This window comes from Buceros rhinoceros, unplaced genomic scaffold (assembly GCF_000710305.1).
Source record: "Buceros rhinoceros silvestris isolate BGI_N320 unplaced genomic scaffold, ASM71030v1 scaffold3336, whole genome shotgun sequence".
Lineage (NCBI taxonomy): Eukaryota > Metazoa > Chordata > Aves > Bucerotiformes > Bucerotidae > Buceros > Buceros rhinoceros.
In genome coordinates, this window is record NW_010415643.1 from 78830 (window position 1) to 106382 (window position 27553).

Here is a 27553-nt window from a genome sequence, read left to right on the forward strand (position 1 = left end):
CCCTAAAACCTTGCAAAGCAGAACCAGAAAGGGGAAAGAACTCAGTTACTTTTGCAAGACTTACTATATGCATCAGACCTTGCAGAACCGTATGTGTTTTGTGGTAAAAGGAAGATATCTTCACAGTTCTTGTGAAGAAAACTATTGTGATATAACAGAACTATCCTCACAGTACTCACAGAACTGGTATCTCCTCAGAATTTGTTGTCAGCCTGTCTCCTTAGCACACCTATGCAGTGTATAGGAAAGAAGGAATTTTTCCCGACTTGAATTCACAGCTGTTTTGCGGTAAATTCCACAGCCGTGACCAGAAACTGGATGACCTTGTTAGTAGGACAGCCACAAAGTAGCCACAGAGTTTGGTTTTGATTATAATGTCTGTTTTTCTTCTTCTTGAAGTCTGTTCCTTAAAATTTGATGTGCTCATGTAATTGCAATGTAGTTCACTGCCCTGCTTTACCTCCAGTGAAGGGAGTTTGAGACTTCGCAGAGGAGGAGAAGAGGAAGAGAGACTGACAGACAGACACCGAAGCCCACAGTATGGAAAAACAAATGGTTTCACTGATGGGCTTTTCTGTCAATGTATATGACTTATTGAATGCTTAAGCAGAAGTATTACACTTTTTTTTCTAACCCTTATCTCCCCTGAAACTCAACAACTAATAGGATAACCTGCATGTAGTTTAGTAGTGGTCTTACGTGCATTCATCTTTATCTTTTTTTCCTTTTCTGCTTTGTTTTACCAAAAAAAAAAAAAAGGCTGTAACAGAAATGCAAATCAGATTCCCTCCAGTGGTGTAGGTTTTCATTTCTCAGTAGATGGATGGAAGAAAAATACTCATAGTTCACTTAACGCTTCTGTGAGTCCAGGTTTTTTCGGGAGTGACTGGTGTTTTGGAAAATGATTGGGGCAGGCATCTTGCAATCTTCTGGCATCCAGATTTTGGAAATGTTGAGCACCCCCTGTCTGAAATGCAGCTCTTTTAAGGTATCCTAAAAGAAACGTGATGCAAATTGAGGCCTTTGAAACCACTCATCGCTTTTGAAGCATTGCTTGTTGGTTTTAGTGGTTCTGGACTCCCAAAATGATTACTTTCAGGTCTCATGAACCACCTCTGGGCATGAACTTTAGACATTACTGAGTGACACCGGTGCCATCGTGTTGCACATTTCTAAGCAGACGTGGCTGGATTGGCTGGGGAAGGCCAGGTGGCACTGCCGCTCACCCTTCCTGCTGCTGCTGGCCTCCTGGCTAGAAGGCAGGTGACCTTGGTGGGGCCAGCAAGAAGGCATATGGCTGCTGGTAAAAGCAGAGGAATCCTGTGGGATCTGAGGGGACTCTGGGCTTCAGGGATTCTTCACACATCCTACATTCAAGAGTTATTGAACAAAGTGCTTTAAAAACTTTGAGAAGGAGGGCAGAAATCCAGGTCTCCCCTTCCCAACAGAGCGCTCCGTGACAGCAACACTGTGAGCTTTGATTTCTTTTTCTACTTTTTGGCCCACAACATCAGCTTTATTGTTGAGCAGCCTGAATGGTTTCTGAAAGGCAGAGAAAGACCTGCCACCTCCTGTTCTCTTCAGATCCTTCTGATCTTTTCAGATCAGAAAAATCATCCAGGCTGCCCTGTTACAGCATCTTGCATGCAAGTGACGTTAAACCCAGCCAGGTCATCTTACCTTAAGAAGAACTCGTCAGAAGCAGCTGGAGAGAATTGTTTGAAGGCAGCTATCATCAGAGCTATTTAAGAAATCACCCTGGTGGCTGAACCGTTGTCGCCATTTCTGAGTACTCCGCTGTGCTGGCTATTCCTCTGCTCCCTCACGATCTCCTTTTCATTTCAGTCTGAGATGTTTGAAGTTTGGAGGTAGCGGGAATGAAGTGCAGGTTGCCAGGCTCCATAGGAAAATCCTAGTAGTTTAGGTTCGACTCTTGCTGCTGAGCACAGGGCAAAAGAAAGATACTGATGAAATGAAGATTTCTCCTTAGCACATCTGTCCAGCTGTGTCTTAATGCATCTACTGCTGTTGTCATTGTTTTCCAGTAAGAGCCACTAGCCAAGATGATGTCTGTCTCCTCTGCCGTACCCTACAAGTCTGCTTGCTTGCAAGCTGGACAAAAGTTGGCCGTGCCTGGCTTAGCATCCTCCCTCTGGAGGATGGTGTTAAAGCAGATGTAGATAAAGAGGACACTTCTATGGGGTAAAATCCGTCCTTTCGATGAAAGCCATTTTTATGTATGTAGGGAGGAGAGTAGCAAATATCCTTACGTAACATTCAGTCACTTGCACTGTACTGGTGTAAGGCGCATCACTGCAGAGCAGTGAGAGTAGCTCCTGTGTGTGTTAAAGCAGAGCTGCTCTTGTCCTTTAGTTAGAAAGGTATTTTGCCATTGGGGTCTATTTGCCATTGGGGAGGCCACTTTTTGGGTCACTCTACATAGCGCTAGAGAAGGCAAAGGAGGGATGCTTGACCAAAAAACCCTCTGCTGATCCAGTGGTCTTTTCCCATCTTTGGAGGGACTGAGTGGAGAATATTGCCAAACTCCAGTAAATGTAAATGAGTTGCATGAAGTGCAAATTGTACGTTTACATCTTCGGGCTCTTACACTCTGCTTCCTACTCGGGGCGAAAGGTTCTTCTTCAGCATCCAAGTTCCTGAGTCTCTAGTCAGTGTTACTTTAACAGCCTCCTACTGAGACAAAAATGTTTTTCAGATCACAGCAGTTCCATCCTGTCCTTTCCGAACTGCTTGGGAGGGATCTCCTGTGCTCTTGCTTTGGATACGTTAAAAAATTAATATCAGATGCAGGTGCTCATGTAATTATAGTCAGAGGAGTGACGGACAGGATCTACATGTCTGAGCTGAGGTCTCTGAGCCACATGTCTTGTGGCTGAATCATAAGTTTGTCTTTTTACGGTGTAGGGGCTGAAGAATATTACCGAAGTTTTGAACCTGGGCTTGCAAAGCTAGGTGGTGGTGTGCATGCTGAAACACCCGGAAAGGAAAAACACCATCCAGTATTTCCAGGGATGCTATGTGCTTGGAGCTCCCAGTGACATCAGTTCACTTATTTTTTTTCTTTTAAACTGTTTCAGCTGGAGGGTGTCAACCACTCACAGAGAAATAAAATGCTTCAACCAAATTGTGTTGTGTTTGTTCATCTTGGTGAATTTGATAGTGTCTTCAGGATGGTGCCGTCTAGTGTTTGAAGTACGTGAGATGAACTCAGGGTGTATATAAGGAAGCAAAAAAAAAAGGCTGGGGTATAGTAAGGAGGCATTGTTTCAGCCTCGTGTATGACATTGTAATTGTATGTTGTTTAATGAACAGACCAGAGTAGTCACACTTAGTAATGTTTGTTCACTAAAAAGGAAAAGGGGTGTTAAATCATTGTGTTCTTTGATGAATGGCTTGTACACTGAAGAATAAATTGAACAAACTGGCATAGAGCTCAGTGAACATGAAATCAGCTATTAGAAGAAAGCTTGTGAACAAATTCTGAGCCTGATATGCATCTTTTGATTAATGTCCTATCAATCATCCGCAGTGGCTACCTTAGCTAAGTCGTGCTGCAATCATTCATGGCTGCTTACGGGAACACTAGCAGCAACTACAGAGCTGCTGTAACTGAATATTATTACTGATTTCTCCCTAACTCTTGCTGTGAACAATTACTGTTTCCACTACATTTCTGCCTTCCTTTATTAGAAAGAATACAATGCAAAATGAAAAGAGAGTTCCTCAAAGACCAGTAAAATTCTCCCAGGGTATTCTTAATGATATTCTGTCCTAAATGGGCAAACTATTGTAATGCAGAGTTCTCACCAAGAATAATAGTAATGTAATCACATTGAAACTGTCTCTTCATGGATTGTAGTCAAATAGACAAAATGTATGGTCAGATTAATGAACACAGAACTTGTATAGAATTATTACTTAAAATGGTTTAAATGATTTTAGGTCTTTTTGTATCACAGTATTTTCAGTTGAGGCATATAACAGCAACAGCAGTTAAGACTCCAGACTGTAAATTTGGATTAAATCCACCCTTTGGCATTAGAAGAAGTCTTGATTCATAAAAAAGTATTATGCTTGCGCCCCTCTCTTTTAAGACCTAATGTTTTAAATTTTTATGGCTCTTTTGAATTGTGGCTGTTTGGTGGTGATTTTTTTAAGGAAAGAAAAAATCAATGAATACACTATTTCGTCTTTTCTTATGATTGTAAGTTACTGGCAAATGTTTACGAGAGAATCTTGTATTCCTATGTGCAAAGATTTAGTTCTACGCTATTTATTTCTTGAGTGTAACACAAAGAATGCTTTGGCACTACCCGCAAAATAGGTCCTTAGATGGCAGTGTAATTTCCTCCAGAGTCACTGTAGTCTGGGAAGTACAGTGAAGTAATGAAGTGATGACAGGTATTAACATGCATAATGGGCTTTAATAGACATTTAATGTTGTTTAACTGGAAGAAGGAGAAGTGCTTTCCCATTGGAATATTTGTGCATTGAAACTCATTGATCACCAATTTCAGAGGGGAAAGGTTAATCCATCAGTTTCTGTAACCAAACGGCACTGATGGAAATTCTTTAGGTGACAGTCTGGATGAACTGAGCTTTCCATCTTTGCAAACAAATGAGTGATATGACAAGCATGGTGTTCAGAACACATTTAACCAATTGATTTTCTCTCCTCTTGTAATAAGATCTAGAGACATATGAAAGAGCGTAGCATGAGCCAAGATTAAAGGAACTGCTTCATACACGCGAACGTAGGGGAACTGCATTATCAATAAAAGTACTATAAAGCATGTAGGCACCCATTCTTTTTCTTTATATAAAGTTTGTTATTGCAATAAATAGCTGTTATTGAACTGCTTGCCTTTTATTTCAGTTTTTCTGGATTTTATTTTGGTTGGCTTTCTGTTGTTTCCTGGTAAATGTTAGGAAAAAATGTTATGTTTTGTTACGGTATCATCTTTGCACTCACTAGTAAATCCAGGCCAACTCTGGGTTTAAAACCAGGGTGTATCATGCTTTGGGGCATGAGCAAGGGTACGAGAGGAAGAGGAGGAGGGAATTCTACTAATGTAAATATATCAAATGTATTTTAAAGGTATCATCTGTTCGGTTCCATACTGTAATGATCCTCATCTTTTCCTCCCTCTTCCCTCCTTTTTCTCACAAATTTAGCCCTGCTCTGAGTTTCACATACCCTCCTACACCAGTATCCCTCCAGCAAATGCATCAGCAAATTATAAGTCGTCAACAAACCTTAGGTTCAGCCTTTGGACACAGCCCTCCACTCATCCATCCTGCTCCAACTTTTCCTACCCAGAGACCTATCCCCGGCATCCCCAGTGTCCTGAACCCTGTCCAGGTCAGCTCTGGACCTTCTGAATCCACGCAGGTGAGAGACAACAAAAGAAACCTTTGCACCTTTGCGTTTAAAAATTAAATGAATGAAATAAATGACATTGTCTCAATGGCAATTTATCACCACTGTCACTGAGACCCTTCGATAACAGTTTTCTTGCAGCTATAGCATTAGTAGTCCCTTTATTATAAATCACAGGAGTGTACGTGCGGTTCCTGATTGGTAGCATGCTTTTTAGTCCTCATAGCTACTCACTGTGCTGCAGCAGCTTCTCATTCCAAACTGTCTCCCCTGGATCTTACAGGAACGTGACAGAGGTGGGGAGTAAGAAAAAGGGGACAAACACATCAAAACACCAGTGGTTTAAAGATTAGCAGCTTCACCTCCAAATGAGGCTGACTGTGATATATATACACAGGGTTGTATTCTTCCCTCCTGACGCAGGGGTGAGTAACTCAGCCTGTGAGCAACAGAGGAACTCAAAAGTGCTGCAGAGGTTTGAATGCTTTTTCTCTGATTTGTGCAAAATTGGACTTGCTGAGTTTGAATTTATCATTTCATTGGTTTAACCAAGGTATATTGCGAAAAGGTGGGGATGTGAATCAGACCCATAATGTGGAGTTTATCGCAGTTCATGGTTTGCCTGTTATTAACTAGTGCTGTTTGTTTCCAGATGACCTGGGATAGGTTATTTATCAGTCCAGGAGCAGTTTATCTCCTGGCCAGCTTTTACAAATGTGGAAGCAGAACGTGCTGCTGTAGGAAGCGTATTGATTTTTTGTGGGGTCCATACAAGTTCAGATATCTCTAAAAGATCTGTGGATTCCTACAAGATCCATTTGCAGGTGTAGGTAATGGTGTTCAGTCTAGCACAGTAAGACAAAAACAAAATTCTGGCCTGTTTATGTCCGCAGTAGTTTTGCTGTTGACTTGGGAGAATCCAGGACTTCATCTAGGATTTTTTGGCTGAATCTTACACCAGTGCTCAGTTTTTCTTCCCATCCACATTTATAATGGGAAGTGCAGTAAAAAGAGCTGAGAACTTGTCTGTAGACATTAAACGCAAAATTTTTCCTCCGAGTGTGGAAAAAATAAGTCTGTTGTGTTTGAATGAGCGCACAGTGATTTTGCTTTTCAGAACTGCCTTTCTGTAGTTGTTATGTGGAAAATCAAGTTCTTCCTACTGCTCCCTGGCCTGACAGAAACAGCATTGGTTTATAACGAGGAATTACATGAAATGCCCTTCATCCTGTTCCCTCCCTGCTCCATTACAAGGTTGAGTGACGCAGATCTTCCACGAGCTAATGCTATGTAATTGAAGCACAATGTAATTGCATATCCAATATAATTAACAGTGTATCTTCTCCAAATAAAGCTGCTGAGCAGATGCTGCATATTTTTGTTTGGAGCTACATATTTATCACAGTCTGATTTTGTCTTCTTTTGGGGGGAAAAAAAACCTGCTTGCAGCAGAATAAACCCACAAGCGAATCTGCTGTGAGCAGCACTGGGGATCCCATGCACAACAAGCGCTCCAAGATAAAGCCCGACGAGGACCTTCCCAGCCCAGGAGCAGGAAGCGTGCAGGTATGGTGGTCAGGTTACGCTCATAAGCTTTTCATCTTGCTGCCAGAGGGAAAATGCACCTTGGCCATAGCATGGGTTTTCAGGCTTCCTGTACTCATACGGCCCTTCCTCTAGCGCACGCACAGGCAGCCTCAGCTCAGGGTAGCAAGGGCGAGCAGCGAGGGGCTGCTGGCGTGCAGGGTCTCGTGCAGAATGAGGGCAGAGAGGAAGGAAGCGGATGGAGAGGCACCTGTGATCAGTCAGAGTGCTCAACCCTCTGTTCACCGTAGAAAACCGAACAGGAGACATTCAGGTCTTTACTGAGGACATGTGTTCTGTTCAGCAAAAATACTTACACCACCTTGGCTGTTACCAGGTCTTAGCCCTGCACGGCGCTGAGGTCTCAGTGTTGGGCTCCAGTCTCATTTGCTGTACTTTCTATACCAGTTAATGCCACTGGTTTTACTAGAGCGACTCCTGATTTACGGTGACTCCAGGGAGATGAGAATCAGAGCCTCGATCTTGTGAGTGAGTCCTTGAAAACAAAGCAGGGGTCTGTCTAAATCCTTCAGCAGGTTTGAAATGGAAAAATAGCACGAGTGCATAATCTGAACCAAATGTTTACACTAGCATCTGCCTCTTACCCTCAACAAATAACAAACTGGGGAGAATGAGGCACCTTGAGGTGGACTGTAAAAAACCAAAATTAAATATTCTCTTTCTGTGCTCACTCCTTCCATGCACAAGTTGTGGGCAAGACCAGGTTAACACGTAGCCTGAGAATTACCAGTCTGCTCTTGGAAAGGTTTTTTAATGTGCAAAACTGTCATAAGATTAACAATGAAAACATACTGTGGATTACTGGGGATCCAGTTTGTGTCTAACACTAAAGTCGAATTCCAGTTCATTCAACTACATTGAGTAAGTGCCTTTTTCCCTAGTGGTGCCTCTGAATAATAAAGGGTAAGTGTACAAATAACAAGCTGCTTAAATATAGGGAGAAGGAAGCCAAGCCTTTATGATTTGCTTTTAATTGAAATGTGAAGAGATTTTTTTAGAAATTCTCTGCAGTGAGTACTGCTGGGGAGGAAAAAATTGTTCTACATCTGTAGCCTGCAGATGGGTTCTGACTTACTGGGCCTGCTTTGGGCTTCTGTATTTTGTAGAATGGAGTAACGTAGTGACCCGAGAGTAAAATAATCACCCCACACACCCCCGTCATCTTTTCTTTTAATGCTGAAGACTTGTACTTTTCTTCCTCCTCACTTCCAGAATTTCCCCTCTCCTCTCCTCACCCCTGTTTTTTCCCTCTCTCCAGGAACAGCCAGAAGGAATGACCCTGGTAAAAGAGGAAGGGGACAAAGATGAAAGTAAACAGGAGCCTGAAGTGGTCTATGAGACAAACTGCCACTGGGAAGGCTGTTCCCGGGAGTTTGACACACAGGAACAGCTAGTGCATGTAAGTTAATGGTATTCAGGAACTGGGTTTTAAAACTACGTGACCTTTTTCATGGGGGTCGGGTTCTCTGACCCTGTGCTGAGTCAAGTTTCTTAGCTAACAGCGCTGCAAACTGGAGAGGGGTTTATGAGTTTCTGAGAATAAAGAAAACTCGAAGCCACAGTGCTTGACCTGTTCAGTCAGCTAAAGCTTAGTGTAAAATTCAATAAAGTCTTCAGTAGAGATTGTAATGGCTCTGATCCTGTAAGCCAGCAAATGCTATTTTGAGTTAGAGACTTTGATAGTTATTGAGTAATAGTAAGCTGGACATGAATTATTATTAACCTTTAGCCAAGTTTGATTTTTTTTTTTCCCCTCAAAGTGACTGTAACAGTAGAAATGAGTGAATTCTTTCCCTTCCCTAAGGGGGGTATCAATTTACTGTTGTGTGTAAACTGCAGGGGGTTATTTGGCTAAACACGTGGAGACTGAGTTATTTCAGTCTTTTTAGCAAAACCAAACTGTATGGTCTTTTTCACGTTACATCAAATATTAGTTATATCTGCCTTGTTTTTTCTTCCTCTCTGCAACCTCTCAAAATAAATTATTTTTACTGTTTTGTCCTATTGTAAACAATAAAATGAACAATAAAAATCTAGAATATAACCTGCCAAGTGCAATCTCCCCCACATTTCCAACCTCCATAGCTAGCAGCACCTCTCTTAGTTACCAGCATCATAGAACATATAAAATATTTGGGGAAAAAAAAAAAAAGGAATTCCTAGTACAGATTGGAGAGGAACATCTTCAGAAAATGGTCCATGTGTCAGAATCAATGTAGAAAACTGTTTAATAATTTCCTGGAGATCATGCAAAAATCTATTGCAAAACGTGGCCAGTAGTACTGAAATAGCGTGTTGAAAAACGTACTTTTCCACCCAAAATAAATAAAACCCCCACGCCATGTATTTCCAAACACTATGTGAAATGGTAAACTGATGCTGCAAAGCTGACCTCAGTAAAGCAATGCCAGCTTTCACTTGCTGGAGTGTGAGAGCCTCTTGGTGTTGAGTTACTCATCAAGATGTATTTTTAGTTTCTTAGTGTTATTGTTAGGTAGTAGTAGTAACAGTAGCCACGACAATAATAAATGAAAGACTATCAAAATCTAAAACAATGACAAAAATGTGACATTTTTAAGAATCCTTTGGATGTACTTAGCACAAAAGATTCCTAACATTTTAACAGGCCAAAATGAAATGTGAAGAGAGACTCCTTTGATGTCACAGTATCTTTTGGGGAGGAAATGCCGGGCAAACGGCTGCTGCGAAGGGTTGGACACTTTTTAAAGATGCAGTGTTGGTCTTGCAATTGATTCTGTGCAAATGGACCAACTGACACCATCTGGGACGCTGCATAGGCACGGTCTTTATATCTGCTAATAATTGTGAGGCTGAAGTATTATGATGCCTGGCAAACCTTTCTCAATATTCAGAAATGATATTTTCATTTCATTCATTTCATACATATCATTCATGATGATAAGTAATTTACACAGAAGTATATGAAATAAAAGAGAAATTCAGAATAAAGGTGCCCTTAGTAATGAAAAAAAAGAAGAGGATTTTTTGACATTTCAGACATAAAAATTAATTGAATTCCACTGTATCTGTAGCTAATAGCTAATGTTTTGTAATTTAAGGTGAATTAAATTGACAGTATGTTAGTTTGGTTGTTTTGGGGTCATTTTAAATGCCTTTGTTGTTTCTGATGTGATTTTTATTTTAATAGCAAATCTGACTGTATTATAAGGGACAGTGCAAGACTTCTCTGAAAAAAGGGTATTTCTTACTTTCTGCATAATGTCAACATATGAAATAGGTTTCTCTAGACATAAAAAACAGGTATAAAAAATGTTTCTGTGACACGAGGAGTTCTTTTTGGCAGGACTCAGGATTCAGATACGTTATGATGGTATTCAAGATTAAAAGGTGCAAGTCCTGACTCGATACCCCGAAGACAATAAAATCATCATCACAACCATCCCAGTAGCGCAAATCACGCTGCAAGAGTCAGCAGACACAGTGATGGGGCCATGGTTTGTGATTTCTTTTGCTGCTCTGACAGAGCCCTGCTGTGGGGACTTGAGCGAGTTATTTCTGTCCAGAATCGCAAAGAGCTTTAGAGATCTAACTCTGTTTGAAAGTCTGGCTCTTCACCCTGGCCTGTCTGTCCCACGTTGTGTCTGCCCTTGATTGCCACAGCCCTCTGATGTACCCCTGCAGAAACCAAGGAGATGAAGTCTGGGTTTCAGTAGGGCTTCACGGGAGGGAAGTCCTGGTTTTGCTTAGGTGTGTGACTGACAGAAAGCATTCAGGCCCTGAGCAGCAGTTTGGTCCTTGAAAATCTCCCCACTGATGTGGCTCATAGATGCCTCCTACCCAAATACAGTGTAGATTTAAATTGCCATAACTGTGCTTACCTCAGAGTCTTTGCACTAAGTGTGTGTGTGTGTGTGTGCACCCGAACTAGGCACAGGCAGAGGATGAGTCTCGGCAAGCACATCCTTTACTCAGTAGTATTTACACTGCAGTAGCAGCTAGAGGCTTCGTCAATCCCGTGGTGCTTGACGGTGCTTAAAAGCGATAGAAGGAATAGCCCTGGTACGGGAATGAGATCTCGCAGCCCCGTGGCCGTGTATATCGGGCTGTTCGATTCTGTCTGGAGGTACCTGAGCTAGCTTCTGAACAGGTAGAGCGTAGCTAGGATCGTGCTTAACCTACAGATCTTGCAGCCAAGTTCTGCCACGTTGCCTTTTGTGGATGCACGCGCTGCTGCTCTGCGGGTGATTCTCAGCCCACTTGCAGACCAGAGCCTCAGTTGCTCCAGCTGAGCTTGAAGGGGCTTTTGAAGTAAGATGCTGAACTGCCATCTGGGACATCAAAAGTATTGATAACCATCCTGTATTGTGACTCTGCTGTGGGGTAGTGGTCACCGAGGCAGGGGCAACTGGCATAGATAAAGGCAATAAAGGCTTAAACTGCCCTAGCAAGACTCACCCAGAAAACGTCTGCTGGTTTCCCTCTCTGTATTCCCTGACACTCAGAAAGGATGATTAGCTTGAGCAGAGAGCTGCAGGCACGTGTTCAGAAGTTGGGTGGGTGTGATGCATCACTACACATGTGATACTACATCACATTGTGTACACGCGCTGTACTACGGGTAGTCGCGTGAGTTGTATAGTGAAACTAAGAGTGAGCCATGTTGACCTTCACAAAAGACAGCACCCATCCCTGTCACCCACCTCACTGAGTGCGTGGTACGTAGCGTATGTTCAGTAGAAAGGAAAACGCATTTGTATATTTGACTTGGAAGTATTCAGAGTATTCTTTCACCTGTACAACTCTCTAAACCAATGCCCTGAGCTTTGGAAGTTCAGCTGGGAAAGGGAAACGTGTAAAATGCAGAGTTTCAGGAAAAAAAGACCGAAAAAGTATTCTTGTACATCCTGATAAGGCTAAATTTTCAGGATCTATGCAGGCTAGCAGTAAATCTTCTAATGCACGTGGGATTTTTTTTCCAGGGGATTAAAGCTACTTTTAGTAGCCATACAGGGTGGTAAGATACCAGCCCCAAAACATCAGATGGCACAGAACAGACTGTTATCCAAGCCCTGCATCCTGGAATTTTAGAGGAACTGCAGTGTTCAGAGAAAAGATGGCAGTATGTTTCTAGCTGTTTGGTTTGTTTCCTAAAGGGTTAGGTGCCTCAGCATGAATTCTGGTTGCACCAGGTTGAGCCGAGCTCAGGAGAGCCTTTCTGCAATACACAATTCACACAGTTCACATTCTAGATGTCATTATTCCTGTCGTGTATAGAGTGTATACATAAGCACTTACGCATGTGTTTTGAAAGAGATAAATAGGAATTTGGGTGTATTCTGGTATTTCTGTCACGTGAGGATAGCTTTATTATGTTTGTGGGGAATGATGGGACCCGATTTACTTTGAAATCAACCGTAGGTGAATCAGATTCTAGCAATATTTGCATTACAAAGTGACGTGTGATACAACATGTACAAAATGGTACATACAGACATAATCTGAATATGTGTCTGAATATGTGGTATAGCTTTAGAGCAGAAATTGCAATCTTGGGCACAATAGTCAGCATTTGACGGCGTTCTTCTGCATTACCTTCTGTAGCAAAGTCCTGCTGTTAGTAGTGTAAAATGGGGGCACTAGCGAAAGTGTGCCTAGGCCCCAAGAGACAAGTGTTTTCTGCCTGAATTTATGAACCGAACCTGGGCTTCTATGAATAAATAACTGAAAAGCCACATAAAAGAATCGTTACTGACCCACCCAGAAGGGTTTGACACCGAAATGATTTCGGTGTGGGAGCTCTTATTTTCAAGCGATGGGGCCACTTAGAACTCAGCGTTGTTAAATTTTCATGATACATCCACCAAAAGGCAAGGTGTTAAACCGTTCAGATGCTCTGCCTTATTTATAGCACCTATCCATCCTTTTTCCCCCCCTCTCTCTCCCAGTTAATAGAAAGATTCATGATTCTTCATGGTTGTCTATCTAGCGTCTGACAGGACCGACTGCCCTGCTAAAGCAAGTCACTATCTATAATTGATATCCTTCTATGGAATAGGGTACCGGCTGCAATTGAAGGGTTTCGCTGAAAGCTCTTAAATCCTGACAAGTTCTGCCCTTGTTCTGGTTCAGTCGCTGAGCTGCACTGCTGGGATCGCAGGGTTATTTGAAGCTGGGGAAAAAGGGGTGCGTGTTAGCAAACGGTAGCAAACCGCAAAGTTGGAGCCGCGGCGGCGTTCGCCTGCCAGGTAGTTTTATTTACAGTGCGTTGCTCTCCTGAAAAGATTGCCTGCATTACTGTTTGAACGTGTGTGCTATTGCTTTCTTTCTTTCCCTTCTTCTTGAAAAAAACCAAACCAAAACAAAAGCCCCCCAAAAGATCTTATTTATTTTAAAACCTCGGTTTGCTGCCGGGGTCTTTATCATTCAGCTGTTTAATTAATTTCTCTGCCCAGCGAGATATTATAATTGGGCTTAGCTGAGCTCAAGTTTGTTTTAAATATGTGATAAATGCACTTGAGCGCCCAGAAGCTAATAAGATACTGTATATTTTTATAAATCTGCTTTTTGTTGCAGTTTGTCTCTTTTTTCCCCCAGAAATCAGTTTAAGAATAAAATATTGCAAAAGGGTTAGACGCTAAAGATAAAAGTTTGTTTAAGAATATTATCCTTCAAGGAAATGACTGAAGTTATTGTTAAATATTAATACAATGGCAATCAGAAAAACTCAGCGCTGCCTATTTCTCATCCCCCTTGCTGTGTAGTCTTGATGATAATTATTTTTTATTCAAAAACATGCTCGAAGAACTGTAGAGCTATTTTTTGTTAGTGTTTTCTACTTAATTGTACAGCAATAAAATTCTCTCATTGTTGTTGCATTTGATGAGATGAGATCTAAAAGGCCTAAACTGACAGCAGTGGCTCACATTCAGGATTTCACTTGCTGAGGTCTTCCTGCCTCTTTGCAGAGCCCTGGTGTCTGGAGTGCTTCCCTAGCAGTCCCGGGGGCAGCTGCTGTAATGCTCCCCCAGGCTCCTTTATTGCCCCAGAGGAAAGTTTATTGGCTTTCTCAGGCACCTGAGATAACGCAGTGCGCTGGGGACACCCAGAAGAACAGTACATGGAGTTCCCTGACCTGAGTTTGTAACGGTTTTGCCCTCCGTTCCCACAGAAAAGGGTGGGTTCAGCTCTGACTGACGGAAGTTGGCCAGCAATCCATGGAGCCCTACATACCAGGCTGTGCCCACAGCCTGCCTCGGCTCAGGTTTTGCAGCATCTATCGTGGTACCAAGTGCCTTAATCAATGATGTGCACCTCAAAATGCTTGAGAACGTGTCTGATGGGCAGGTGAGGAGTAGCCTCTCTCTGAAGGATTGGACCATCTGTGGAGTGGGTCAATTTGGATGCCCACACATAAGGACAATCAAAATCAGTAGACCTAAAAGTCTCACTCCCTCTGCTGCTGTGATGCCTTTGGCTAGTGGCTTCTTCCTCAGCTGCTCTCCTGCAGTAGAGCGGTAGATGAGGACTGGTGAGAGAGTGCTTCACCTCTCTTATCTAAAAAAAATACCTAGCTGCAAGAGGAGAATGAGCCAGATTGGAGCAGTTTGCTTCAGTAGCAGCTGCCGTGGCAGAGCTGTAAATGACCCCAAGAGTTATGCATTAATCCACCACTTGCAGGAGAAGCTGCCCCATAAGCAACAGCCCCGAGCTGCCGAAGTGGTCGGTGCCACTGGTAGCTCTGTGGGTAGGCATCTACACCTGAAAGGAGGCGATTACACACAGCTGCCCCAACAGGCAGATTGTCCTGAGTGAGTTAGTGGTTTCTTTTCTCTGGGTGCTGGAGGTGTGATTGCAAACTGGCTGTGATGCAGGTGAAGCCCCAGGTATGTGAAGCAAGTCCCTTCACAGTCCCCAGATTGGTGTAATTGCACATCCCAGTTGGCATGCGTCTCCAACTGCATGCAGGGATTTATTTAATTTTTAATTCTTCTTGACAGAGGCAGTTTTTGGTGCATTTTCAGTACGGTTTTGTTTGGCTCCAGTGCAGTAGCACAGAGAGGCTTCAGCCTGCTCACAGACTCATTGTGCGTGGCAGTGACAGGTACTGCCCTGAAAGGGTCAGGAATGTTTCCTTTAAATTGAAAAGAGTAAGGAACAGATAAGAACATGAAATCCATTATAGTAATAATTTTTTTCCTGACAAAAGGAGAATGTTTTATGTACAACAGCAGAAGGGGTTTTGTTGGTAGTTTTATTCTATTTCATCTTATTTTATTTTTTACTCACTGAGGTCTGAACCCAAATCCATATTTGGAGAAGCCATGCTGTGGACGAAAGAAATTATTCTTCAAGTAAGACAAGCCCAGGGCTTGAGGCAAAGGTTGGGACAACAGGGAGAATGCAGGGAGTTGTTTCAGAGGCAAGCAAGTGCCATGGAAAAGTTTTTTCCAGTTTGGACATCCCCTCAGTATATTTGGCTTTTGTAGCTGTGAAGGGACAAGGCGGAGGAGAGAGAGGGAGAAGAGATTTTAGCAAATAATCAGGAGAAACCTCTCTCCAGAAGTTTTTAGATTTTGAAATCTCTTCCTCACGGCCCATTTGAAGTCGGAGTTATAATTAAGGCACCACCTTCCTGTGCTGGCTGCTGAGCCCAGAGTTTTGAACTGTGCTGGAACTGTAGCATCGTTTGTAGGCCAGGAGTTCATTACATGGCACAGGAAAGCAGGTAAGTAGATCTGTGCCCCTAAGTGTGTGTTCATTCTCTCTTGCTTTCCGTACGGGTACCTAAGACAGACTTGTTTAAATGAAGCGAGACTTTAACCCCCCCTCAAAGGTAACTGTGTAAGTGCTGCTGGGTTTTAAGGTTAAGTAACCACAGGCAGACCTCACTGCTGTTTCGTAGCCTCAGTAGCCCTTGGGGTCTGGCACGGCCCCTGTTTGCTTTCCCAGCACATCGTTGCTCTGTGCCAGCCACCGTGATGGCCTCTGCCTTCCAGCAGTGTTAAAAGTCAGCACTGCTGCCTTGTGAGGAGATCTGAGTCACTCTGGGCTTGACCCAAAGGCCAGCTGTGCTTTGGCTCAGGTCCTCTTAAGCACTCCACTACACAAGGGCATCGACAGTTCCCCTACCTAGAGTCTGGCTTTTGATGAATCACAGAGTAGAAGGGAAAAAAAAATAAAGTGGGGATTTCTTTTTTTGATAGAGAAAGGTTTACAAAAAAATAAATCCACCCTAATCTGTGAAGTATTAAGAGGGGATTTAGAGAGAAATGTAATCATTTTTTTTACTTTAATTCCTCTGTAATTAGCATTTCTTTCACAGCATTAGGAAAACTTGTTGTTGCTCTGCTGCTGCTACAGCTGCTGTTCGTAGGAGTTTCCAGAGTCATTGTCTTTGAACTGGTGTCCCTGAAAAGAGGTATGACATGTCATTTACACTGTTGTGGGGAGCAATGAACAGAGCTCCTCCTAGGACCTGAGAAGTTGCTCTAGCCATTTAGATTGAAATCGTAACAAGCGGGCACACAGAACGGGCTGTGCGTGGCTGGGAGCAGGGTTTGGCCTCCGTCCCTCCTGGTAAACACAAAGCACTGTTTAGGTGGTTTGTGGGTATACGTACTCATGTGAAGGGTTTGTTTCGCCTGAGAATTCAGCTGGTGAACTCCTCCAGGTCAGTCGTGTTTCATAGGTGACTGCCAGTTTGGGGGAGTAGCAGGATAAGAAGCTGCCAGCCAAGTCCTGGGGCAGTCCGTGCTGTCTGAGCGACGAGTGCGTAGGCAGCAGTAAAGGTGCAAACTGAGCTGGCTCTTTGGCTCATGACTCTTGCTGGCATGTCACGGAGCAGGGAGTACAGGGAAGTCCTTGCCTGCCTTTTTTGCTGCTGCAAGGAAGCAGCTTGTGCACTGGCTCCAAGAACCGTTCAGTCGGGCCAGGACACAGCAGATTTGCCTGAACGAGCTGCGGTTTCTCTGCAGCTTTTTCCTGCCTCGCTACTGCTAAGTGACTTGTTGTTATGCAGCCTGTGTTATTACAGTGAACCAGTGGAAGATCTACCTCAATCTTCTGGAGTCCCCTGTCAGCGTGGTGTGTCTCTGCTGCTTTTGTCATCACCCGATGAGTAAGATTCTATCCATAGTGCAGCTCATCTTCGTATCTTTGTCACAAGTGCCATGTTCTCCCTCACAGCCACCCGTATTCTACCCAGAAGGTTTGTCCATAGATACCCGATGCCTGGAATAATAGAAATCTAGGAGTTCTGGCCCAGCTGTTGCATGTGGGAGTGTTTTTTCTCAGACAGAAGTGGCAGATCAGCATGCATGAACGACGCAGGGACAGGCAAGCTCAATACAGGTGTGAGTGCAGGTTCTGCCTTTGGTTTTGAGAGGTCTAGGCTGCATGGACTCATCTTTGCAGTCTCTTTTGTTTGTGTGACCTCTTAATAGAAAGAAAAAAAAAAGGCAGATGAGCGTTTTATCATGGTGAAACAAATTTAGTGTTTTCCCGTGCCTCAACTTTTGTGTGAGCGTGACTTTTCTTCAAGGTGTCGGCTACCTAATCTATAAAATGAAAGGGTGGTGGTTTTGTCAGGAGCAGGTCCTCTCGTGGCTCGCACTGTAGGTATGAGGTCTGTGTATACCATTCTTACGTGTATCGCAGGGCTGAGATGCTGCAGTTCTCCATGAGATAAAGTAGTCAAGCTGAAAATGAAACAAAGCTCTAACTGTATCCCTCCTTGTGTTTAGCAGAGATAAACTACAGTGGAGCCTCAGTGCTGCTCCGTTTGGCTTCTGGCAGCAGCTTTAATTGGTAAAATGCAGATTTTTTTTTTGATCAAGAGAGGATTATTCTTCTTATCAGTCTGGAGCATCTTATTTCAAGATGAAAAGGCTTCGCTGAATTACAGATGCCAACATTTTTACAAAGCACTTTGGCGATTGACATCTCAAAGAGAAAGTATGATTTATTAGCCTGTACTGGCTAACACTGAGCACTGGGCTAGGTCCCACTGATTTGTGAAATTGCTTAATATAAATTGCCTTTTTGTGTAATTCAAGCCCCAGGTTTTTCAAATAAACTTAGAATATAAAGTGTATGAAACATACCTGGGAAGGGAAAAGGGAAATGGGGCTGTGTAGCGAAAAAGAAAAGAAAAGAAAAGCAAAGAAGGAAAAGGAGAAAGAGAGAGCTAGAAAGAAAGAGGCGGAGAAAGAAAAAAGAAAGAGAGGCGGAAAGAAAAGAAAGACTGACCTACTACTAAATCCATCTTGGTGTAGTGCTTTTTTACAGTAGTTTGCTTGATATGTTGGCAGGGTAAAGATTAATAACAAGCCTTGTCGCTATCAGTACCTGCTTGTCGATTCCCTGTAACAGGGCTGTCTGTTCAGCATGGAAATTATTGATTAAATAAAAATTGCTATTAGATTGTGATGTGATCCATAATCACAAACAATGGTGGACATTCCTCTTTCAGATCTCAAGCCATGCATCAAGTTTTTCCTTGCTGTAATTTATATTGTGCTGACACTCGCACCCATTAGGCTTTTATTCTCTCCTACATGTGTCAAGAAAGCACTAAAAGAAAGAACAGCAGCAGCACAGCAGCAGGTAGGCACTCACTAATTTTTCAGAGAAGTGCAACACAGATAAGTCCGTCTTTTGCTTCTGGTTAGCACATTACCTCAGCAGCGATTTCTGCCAGTTAAGGGTGACACCCCTTGAATTCCGGGATCTTTTTCAGAGTGTTTTCAGTGAGGGCAGGAGCTTGATCCGGAAATATTTGTACCTAAAATGCTAACTGTCTTTTTTTGTTGTTGTTGTTGTTCTATTATTCCCTTGGCACTGGTTGTATTTATGAGCCTTGTTTAAGGTACACCCGTGGGTAGGCCCTCCATGTCAGGACCTCCACTGTGGAAAGGGGATGCATCCAAGGAGATCTCGTGTGGGTTTGTGGGGGTTTTCTCAGCATTCTGGACTGTGCAGGACAAGTGGCTTTCCTGCATTTTTTTAGCTCTGGTGCATCCTAATTTGAGGAATCCAGTATTGGAGCACGTCAGTTAAGACTGCATCCTTCAGGCTGAGTTAATTAAGATGATACTATCTCACTCTTCACAGCACATGTGAGCACGGTGCCATCTTGCTTTTCTCGTGAGAGCCTTTGTTAAAACTAAAAGAAACTTAGTCAAAATGTTTGTGAGAGTTTGGTCTCTTACAGGAATTATGCCCGCACAGCTCCTCCGACCCTTTGTCTCAGAAGACCTTAATATATATATATATCTATATGTAAAGCTGATCAGCTACATGAAAGACATCCCTGTAGCTCTGGACCATGCATTGTGGATTGTTTTGCTGGTTGCCAGCACTAGGCAGGATTACTACAAGAGTTTTGTACCTCTGTACAAGAGCTGAGAATTTAGAAGCCTAATACACTATGTGTATGCAGTGATTTTTTTTTTTTAGTAATTTTTGTAATTTTCCTCAAAGTTAGGAAAGGCTTTATCCTTTAAACTGTTATCAGTGCTGATTATCGTACGATGTTTATTTATGTATCTCACTTCCTTGTGCCTAAACTATTTCTAATATCACCACAGATAACCAAGAAAACCCTGCCTGCAGTATTTGACCGTTTGCCACATTACACTCATCTTAAAGAGTGTTTAACGGGGAGCTGAGCTTACTTCATTACGTGGGGCAAGCACGAAGTTTTCAGGCTTGGCTGCTGTCGTTTAAATCAAAAGATCACTTCATTTTGCAAAGCCCGGAGCAAGTGTCTTGCACACTTCTCTCCAGTGCAGCCACTTTCTCTGCGTGGATCAGAGCCAAGGAGTTACTAGCCAGGAAATTAATTGCCAAGGGGATTCCAACACTTAGAGTTAGTAAAAAAAAAAAAAAAGCCTGAACAAGAAATGTGTTTTATATCACATTCTGGAAGCACCAGGCTCCGGCTCCGATAGTTTTGGATGAGGGAGAATTACAGAGATACAGGACTGCCCCCTTTGGTTTGCTCCTGCAGACATCTGGGGTTGACTGTCAGCAGAAGTCTGTCTCGTTCAGATGGTGCCACGATGGTACGTAAGAGAAGAGGTGAGTCTTTGAGATAAACCAGATTATTTAGGGTTGATTTTTAGTTACCAGAAGCACCTCTAAGTTCACTGCAAGTTAATTAAAGTTAGTGTGTGAAATGCAAGGCAGGAAAAAAAATCGGCTTTGGCTGTTTTCTAAGTGTGTTAGGTGATACCCCATGTTCTACCAAGGGATCCTGCACAGTTTTCATTCCAACGGCTCCAACAGATGTATGCAGTCTAGCTACAATGCAAGACTGTCGATGGTATGTACGAGAAAATAAAAAAAGTTATCCCATGGCGAGACAGATGAAAGAAGGTATCTCTGCTGCCGCTTCCTGGAGTGCTAAGGGTGACCAACTTCTAACAGAGACCTTTGCTAACCCCAGCTTTGCTAGGCTGTGACAGGGACGACCAACCCTTGTACGGATGTGGAAGGTAAAATCTAAATGGATGTCCAGTGGAAAAAAGCCAAAGGAGGTCTCAGAGGAGCGATAAACTGTTGCCTGTGCTGAAGCTTGCGAGAAATGTTTCTTGGAGTTGTTGGGAAGGAAGCGCCCCAAATACTTTCTCTGGTTCAGCCGTGATTTCATGGCTTTAACACACTGCTGCCTCTGTCACCCACTGATGTTGGATTAATTCTACCAGGGTCTCCTCTGGTGATGAAACAAGCGTTAAAACGTACGTCCCCTAGTGAAGATTTTGGTAACGTTACCACTGCCATCATTTTTCTTTGTAGTTTCTGTGAAAAGTGTTGTGTGTTTTTAAGTCGCTCCACTCCCAGCTTTCTTAGGGGATTTTGTGCATTTCACTGCAGAAAGTAGATCAGGCATTATCTCCTAATCTGAACCGCAGCTTTTGTAGATTATGTGTGAGGAGACATTAAGTGCATTTATCGAAAAAAATCCTACTATGGAACATAGTCTCTTTTGGCAGATGAAGCACTGGTGGTTTTATCATACAGGCAATTTGCACGTGCCCATGTGGTTAGCATAGGACACTTTAAAAACATTAAAAAGTCTTACTGATTGGTTTACCCAGGAAGATCCTGCTGAGGAATATCTTTTCTTTCATTTTAAGTGGATCAGTGTTAGCTGTGCTGTAATCATGAAGTACTAAAATGAAGTACTAAAAGCAGAAGAAACCACATGGTTTTACAAAACCTGGTCCGAGGCTGAACTAAACGAAGTGCCCGTTGTTTGGCAAGTCCTGTCTCCATGCTTAGCGTTAGTGGCCATATGCCTAATACACCCTGAAGAGCAAATCCCGTTAAACTGACATTTACCTTGCTGTTTCGACCCATTAGGAGAGTAGGATTTTCAGTAAAAGAAGGCAGTGGTTTAACTTTTTGTAAGGGATCAAGTGTTTTGCTAATCCTTCTGCATAGATAGATGACCCGTTGTACCAGTCTGGGAGTTTGGAAGACTTCAAAATCTTGTTAAAATGGTACATTTTAGCTTTTCCTTAGTTCTCTCTTGCCTACAGCCTCTCATAGATGTATAAATTGGCTCATGGGATTAAGGGTTTGTCTCTACTAATATAAAATGATATAAAGCTGATGTAATACGTGGTTACATTTTAACTGAAAGAGCCTGTTGGTACTGACCTGCTTGCAGTGTATTTCCAAACCCGTGCACTGAAAGGCAGTCTAAATTTCAACAGATTTTTGTCATTAAAGCCATACAATTTTTTATAAAACAGCTCTGACTTTATGTGTTCATTTGGTGCACCACAGTTGTTGGGATATTTTTGCAGGGTATTTTTTTACTTCCATTTTTTCCTGCTCAGGGCACCTTTACTGTTGAGTATTTATTTCTTGGCTCCGCCAGTCTGGTTTGTGCCATGGAATGTAAAGATTGGAAATCTCTTCCCGTTTTATTTTCTTGTGAGCTTGCCCTGTTTTAAAGGAAAATGCTCTTACTTTGCACGTGGTTTGAACCCCCAGCTCAGTAACTATTAAGAGCTGCTAAAGCTCTGCTCCTGCAGAGAGCTCAGGGCATGTGGACCCAGTCGAATTTAACGGGCTCCAGGCTGCCGTAAGAGCCTGCGCGAGCAGAGCAGGTTGCAGAACTGAGATCTGCACATCTCGGCTAGGAACAATGGCTGGAATTTATCAAGGCTAAACAATATGAGGGGAGAATAGTTAATTTCAGGTTTAATATAAACAGCAGATCTGATTTCCATTGAAGTCAGATGAGTTATGGTGGCAGGAAGGAGGCCTATGGATTTTTGTCTTCTGCAGCAATGTGGGAAAATGTCCAAAGGATTTAGTTCTTCTGCCTCATGTGTGCTGCTGTGCTTCTTGCCAAATCAGGATGGTATTTTCATTCTTCATATTATTTGCAAATAAGATGGAATACTTTACTGTAATGCCTCTTTATGATGACTTCCTTCTTAAGTGTGCTGGCAGGAGTCCTCTGAGGAAGTTTTTTGCCAGTGAGAAAAATCCAGAAACAGAATAGTTGCTAACATCTGTAGCAGTGCGAAGTGCCGGGCTGTTCAGGTTTTGTTTTCTTTTTAAGGTAAGGCCCGTCTTTTCACGTATGGTTTTATTAAAGATTGTGCACAGCTGTATGTGAGTTCAGGTTTGTGAAGTAGGAAGTCAGCCGTTACTGCCTGTGAGGGAGTTTTAATAAGTTTTAACTTGGTGTTCCTGGAAATTCTGTGGCAGTTGCATGTAAAATCAATTTTTATCCCTAAATGCAAGGATCACAAAGCAGAAAATTTTGAGGTTGAGCCTCAGGTGCTTTTCTCTCCTTCAGTATTCAGTCATTCCTAGAAGGTACCAGACACTGCAGCTTCTAGGTAACATTCACGGGTAATCTCAGATCGAGAAGAGAGCAGATGTTTGATATCAGGCCAGTTTACCCTATTCCTCATCCAGCTGCAGGAAGAACTGCCCTTGTTTGTGTGCTGCTGCTTTGACTGGGTTGAGAGAGGAATGTGTAACAGATTTGAGGGGAACATGGAGATCTTCGCAATGGGGAACTCCTCTCTTGTGAGCTTGTGGCAGGAACAGGCGTTGCACCTCCTTGCAGTCATGCTGTAGAACTGTTTCCTAAAGGCAGGAATCCTTCCTGCATCTCAAGCTGTAGCACTCCTCCCTGTAGCCAGCTCTCAGAAAGCCTGTGGGGAGAGCTTACGTGCTTGTGTGGTGGAGAAAGAAGGAAGGAAAGGAGGCAGAACAGTGCAGATCATCAGTGCAGGGCTAGGGTATGGGGTTTGGGAGACCACCTTCAGTCGCAGTTGCATCGTAAAGGCCAACATTGCAGTTTTGTCACTTAGCCAGCACTGGGTCTTATGGCCTTTGTTCAGTCTCTTCTTCCAGCCTTGTCTTTTGAGCCAAGTTTGAATTCTCCATCACTGGTGCACACTTTGCCTGGCTTCTTTCGCCTTCTGCTTCTCTCCTTGCTAATGTCTTGGGTCTTTTGGTTTACACCGCAGGCACCAAATTAACCTAAAGTTCTCCCATGTGGCCTTTACACAGCAGGCAGGTAAAATGTGGGTGTAATATGGGGACCTAAATGTGAAGACCTTAAAAACCACAAAAGTGGGACAAGACTTCTCTTGAAGTGATTTCTGTGCCTTGCTGAAATCTTGATGAAGGTGACAGTTGTAATGGGTTCTATCTGTCAGGAAGCCTTCTCCAAAAGGGATCATCCTCCAGCAAAAGGCTTTCTTGCTGTTAGTGTAGCAGGTAAATGCTCAGTGCAGCTCTCAGGCTCCGTGTCCAAACACACACAGTTTGCACCACGAAAGAAGCTGGGGTGAGTGGAGTTGGGAGGAGAGTTTCCCAGCATCCACACAGTGGTGCGGAGCGCGAGCTGCAGGAGTTGAGTGCAGGAGAGCGCTGTGGTGGAGGCCTCCGGGAGGGCAGCCAGAGCGGGGAGGCCACAGATGCAGACAGGTAGGAGAAAGTGCGGGGGAGAAATGCCGGGAGTGGTCAGTTTGCAGTTGGCCCTTTATGAGAGCAGTGGTGGGGCACTTCTCCCCTATGGGGTCCTTCATCCTAGTGCCCCAAGAACTTAGTCATCCTCATAGTAACCCTGTTGCATCTTTCCCTGCTTCAGCAGTTCTCAGGAGAGCAAAGCATACCCTTGGAAGGCAGAGACATAACCAGAACATCCCCGTTTGAGAACCGTTGACTTGAGCAAGTGGTTTGTGGTTTCCACTTTCAGTTCCTTCACTTCTTTGCTGAAGCTCCCTCACACAAGTGCCCTGCCTTGGGGAGGACACAGATTCGGGTGGTTGCAGAGAGAGGTGGATCTTTTCTTTTTTTTTTTGGTAACATCACAAAATATGGAAGCTGTGATACCTTGCTTGAACTAAGGCAAATGCAATTCAGAGCATCAGTGCTGGAGGAACTGGCAAAGCGCAGTTACCACAGCACCATGCATTGAAAAATCATTTCCATACTTTCAGGGAAAAAAAAAAAAAGAGGAAAGAATCTGGAATTTCTGTAACATACCAGCTTCACCTATTAACCTCCCTGCTAGTAATACAAGAATGCAGCCTTCAAGAAGGAGATGGCACTTGATTTTAGGCAGGGTTATGGAAGAAAACATAAGAGAAGGAGCAAAGCTCAGAGTCATGAAAGCACCTTTCCTACCACTGTAAAAGTGGAATGATTAATGTCCACAACATTTATGCTGATGTTCTGGCAGAACCTCATTTATTAAATTTTCAGGTTTAGGAAATAAAGATGCAATTTCTGCCCGTTGCTTTATAGCTGCATGCTCTGACACAGGAAATGAAGGGAGCGCTGTAAAACACCGCCCTTGATGGAGCTGCATTTTGCTGCTAACAGACTTAACTGTACAGTATACGTGAATATACGTATATTAAATGAAACAAGAACAAGATGTGATCTTATTGGGAAAGAATCCCCTCAATATCCCCTAAGTTCCATTCCCTCCACAGAATATCCCGAAGCCTACCAAAAAGCTGTCCGGTACCTGGGAGCATAGGTGCAGGCTGAGGGAGTTGGTCCCCAGCCTGACGAGCGGCTGTGCTTGCCCTGTTGTATTATATCACATCCGTACTGTATAACCGCGCTATCAGAGATTAAAAGAAGGTCATGCTGTATTAGGAACTGCCGCCTTTATTTTTAGGATTAGATAACTTTTCTCTTTTTTTCCCCCCACTGATTCTCTTTATGTCCTAAGGGCAGATCCTTTCTCTTGGGTCAGGAATGTAATAAGGCAGGTTTTCCTCTCTCCAGGATATTGTGTCTGTCTCACTGTGTTTAAATTGCCACAGAAAGCTCTTCTGAGCAAAATACAGTATTTTCTTTGTACAAGAGCCAACGATTGACGTATCCTTGGGGAATTCTCTGTCTTTAGCATTTAAACATACAAGTTGGGTATGTTTAACCTATTGATAGGCAACGAAGACAACTACAGAATTTGTTGCAAGAGAACAAAAGGAGAAACAGAAAGAAAACATCTTTTTTTTAACTCAGGGATTGAAAACTTTTATTGCTGTAGTTAATGCAGAGAGAAGAAAAAAAAATCAGATCTGTATTTTCAGCTGAAACAGGGTGGTGAGAAGAAAACAGTCCTGCTGAGTTGTGTCCTTTGAGTTAGTGTATTCCTCTTTATTAGTAATACAGTTTCACATTTAGAGAATGGGACTTCTCCAACCCCATACATTAAAAATCATTTGATTCGTCATGGCTTGGTTAAACAGCATTTGGGGCAAAAAAAAAAAAAAGGCTCTTGCTTGGGCTTAAAGTCCACAAAATGCAAATGTTCATTAATAGTTATTAGTCGGACTGCTCTCAGTCTTTGTGCATTCCTCACTTCCAAACTTGTATGCCCTGTGGGACAAGAACAGTCTCTTTCCGTGTGTTGCACTGCCCCCAGATCTTTAATGCATTTTTAAACGTGACTGTAAACCCGGGCTTCTCCCACTGGCAGCTGTGCTGGCCCAAGACAGCTGTTGACCCCAGCTGTTTGTTGCAACATCTCTGAGGTTCCCCTCAGTTCTGCCCTTCACATGGGAATGTTCCCTTGGACACTGGAGTCAAAACAGCCAGATTAATCCAAGCCCCTCGGACCGAGGCAGGTGAATAAGCAGTTCATGAGCTATTGAGACAGTGACGTTGGAAGAGCAGCAACATCTTACTAAGAAAAGGTGATGAGCTGTTACAGGGCAGAACCATGCAGCATCTCAGCATGGCCAGAACATGATGTGGTCCCCCCACCTGCCACTTTCCTCCTTTCTTACTGTTGCCATCCTCTCTTCCAGCCGTTGCTGCCTTTCTTCTGTGCCTGTCATCCCTGTCCATCTGCTTCCGTGGGCTGTCTCAAGTTATAAATTGTCATTATTTTTCAGTTGACTTGAGCTTCTAATTTTGATCCCTCCCTTTCTTCCTTGACTGCTGTTGCCAGTTCCCAAGGGATAGAGATGGGAATCCAGAACAGCACAGTAATAGATGAGCTCCAAGCATGAATTCAGCTGGAGTGCTGACTGAGGTCTAATTTTCTTCTTAAAATTAAGTGTTAACAGTCACGGACACAGATTTCATATATTAAGTTTGTAAAGTAGTGTAAGTTATTTTACCTATTTTCCACATATTTCACTCTTTTTTGAAATATCCATCTTTCTGACTGAAACTTTTTGTAGTGGTTTGTTTTTTCTTGATGAATAAAACCTTTTTAGTCACACTGGAGTTACAAACATTTGCAGTACGTATTTTTTTAATACCGTTAAAAAAGCCACACTCCTTCCTGTCACATGTAACTCCAGAACATCTGATCACTAAAATGTGGTGTGCCACTAGTTCTCATTTAGGATTACAATCATGACCAAATCCAGAGGGAGCGGCGGGCTTCATTTGTTAATACTGGAAAACTTTGAAAATTGAGTGTTGAGGTTGAATGACATGATCAAACACTGTGAGGTGAGGAGTGCAGTGTGTAGGCAGAGTATTTGATGAGTTCATTACACACAAAGGAAATTGCCGTGCAGTGCTTTTAAGATCCAGCTGATTTGAACCATGGGTATCTCGTTGCAGCAAAGGTGTCAAGACTGTCGAGGCACTGACCTGCTTTGGGCCAAATCAGCAGATTGTATAAATTGTCATGTTGCTAATCAGCGTCAGCAGAGATCTGTCACAACAGCGTGTCTTAACTCTTCTGTAAAGTGTGCAAGACAGCCACGAGAACTCTAATAGGATAGCAATAAATGCATCCAAAGGAGATGAAGCAGGAGTGGAGATAGTTATCTGAGCTTCTCCACAGGCATGTGCCTATGCAGGAGTGCAGAGTTCTTCATGTATAGCTGTAGCTTCCACTTGGCTTTAGCTGCTGCAGCCAGCGTAAGCATTTATGCTACCGTAAAGGTTTAAAGCAGCTTAGGTGCTTCTTCCATCTCAGGAACTAAAAATGGCTTAAGTACTTATGCCACCCTGAGGACACGAGGTCAAAAGCGTCCTCTTGACTTGTGCAGTGGGGAGGAGACAGTCCCTTGTGGTTCTTTAGCCTGCAAATGATCTCTAGTAGGG

At 43.1% G+C, this 27553-nt stretch overlaps 1 protein-coding gene across 1 annotated transcript in view; it reads left to right on the plus strand.

The window, feature by feature from the left end:
• Window positions 1–27553, plus strand: part of GLI3 (GLI family zinc finger 3) — a 91449-nt gene that overhangs the window by 47299 nt on the left and 16597 nt on the right. The window contains exons 5-7 of the mRNA XM_010137475.1: window positions 5197–5413; window positions 6851–6967; window positions 8265–8405. Coding sequence (XP_010135777.1) covers window positions 5197–5413; window positions 6851–6967; window positions 8265–8405 — 475 coding nt within the window. The remainder of the gene's footprint in view (window positions 1–5196; window positions 5414–6850; window positions 6968–8264; window positions 8406–27553) is intronic.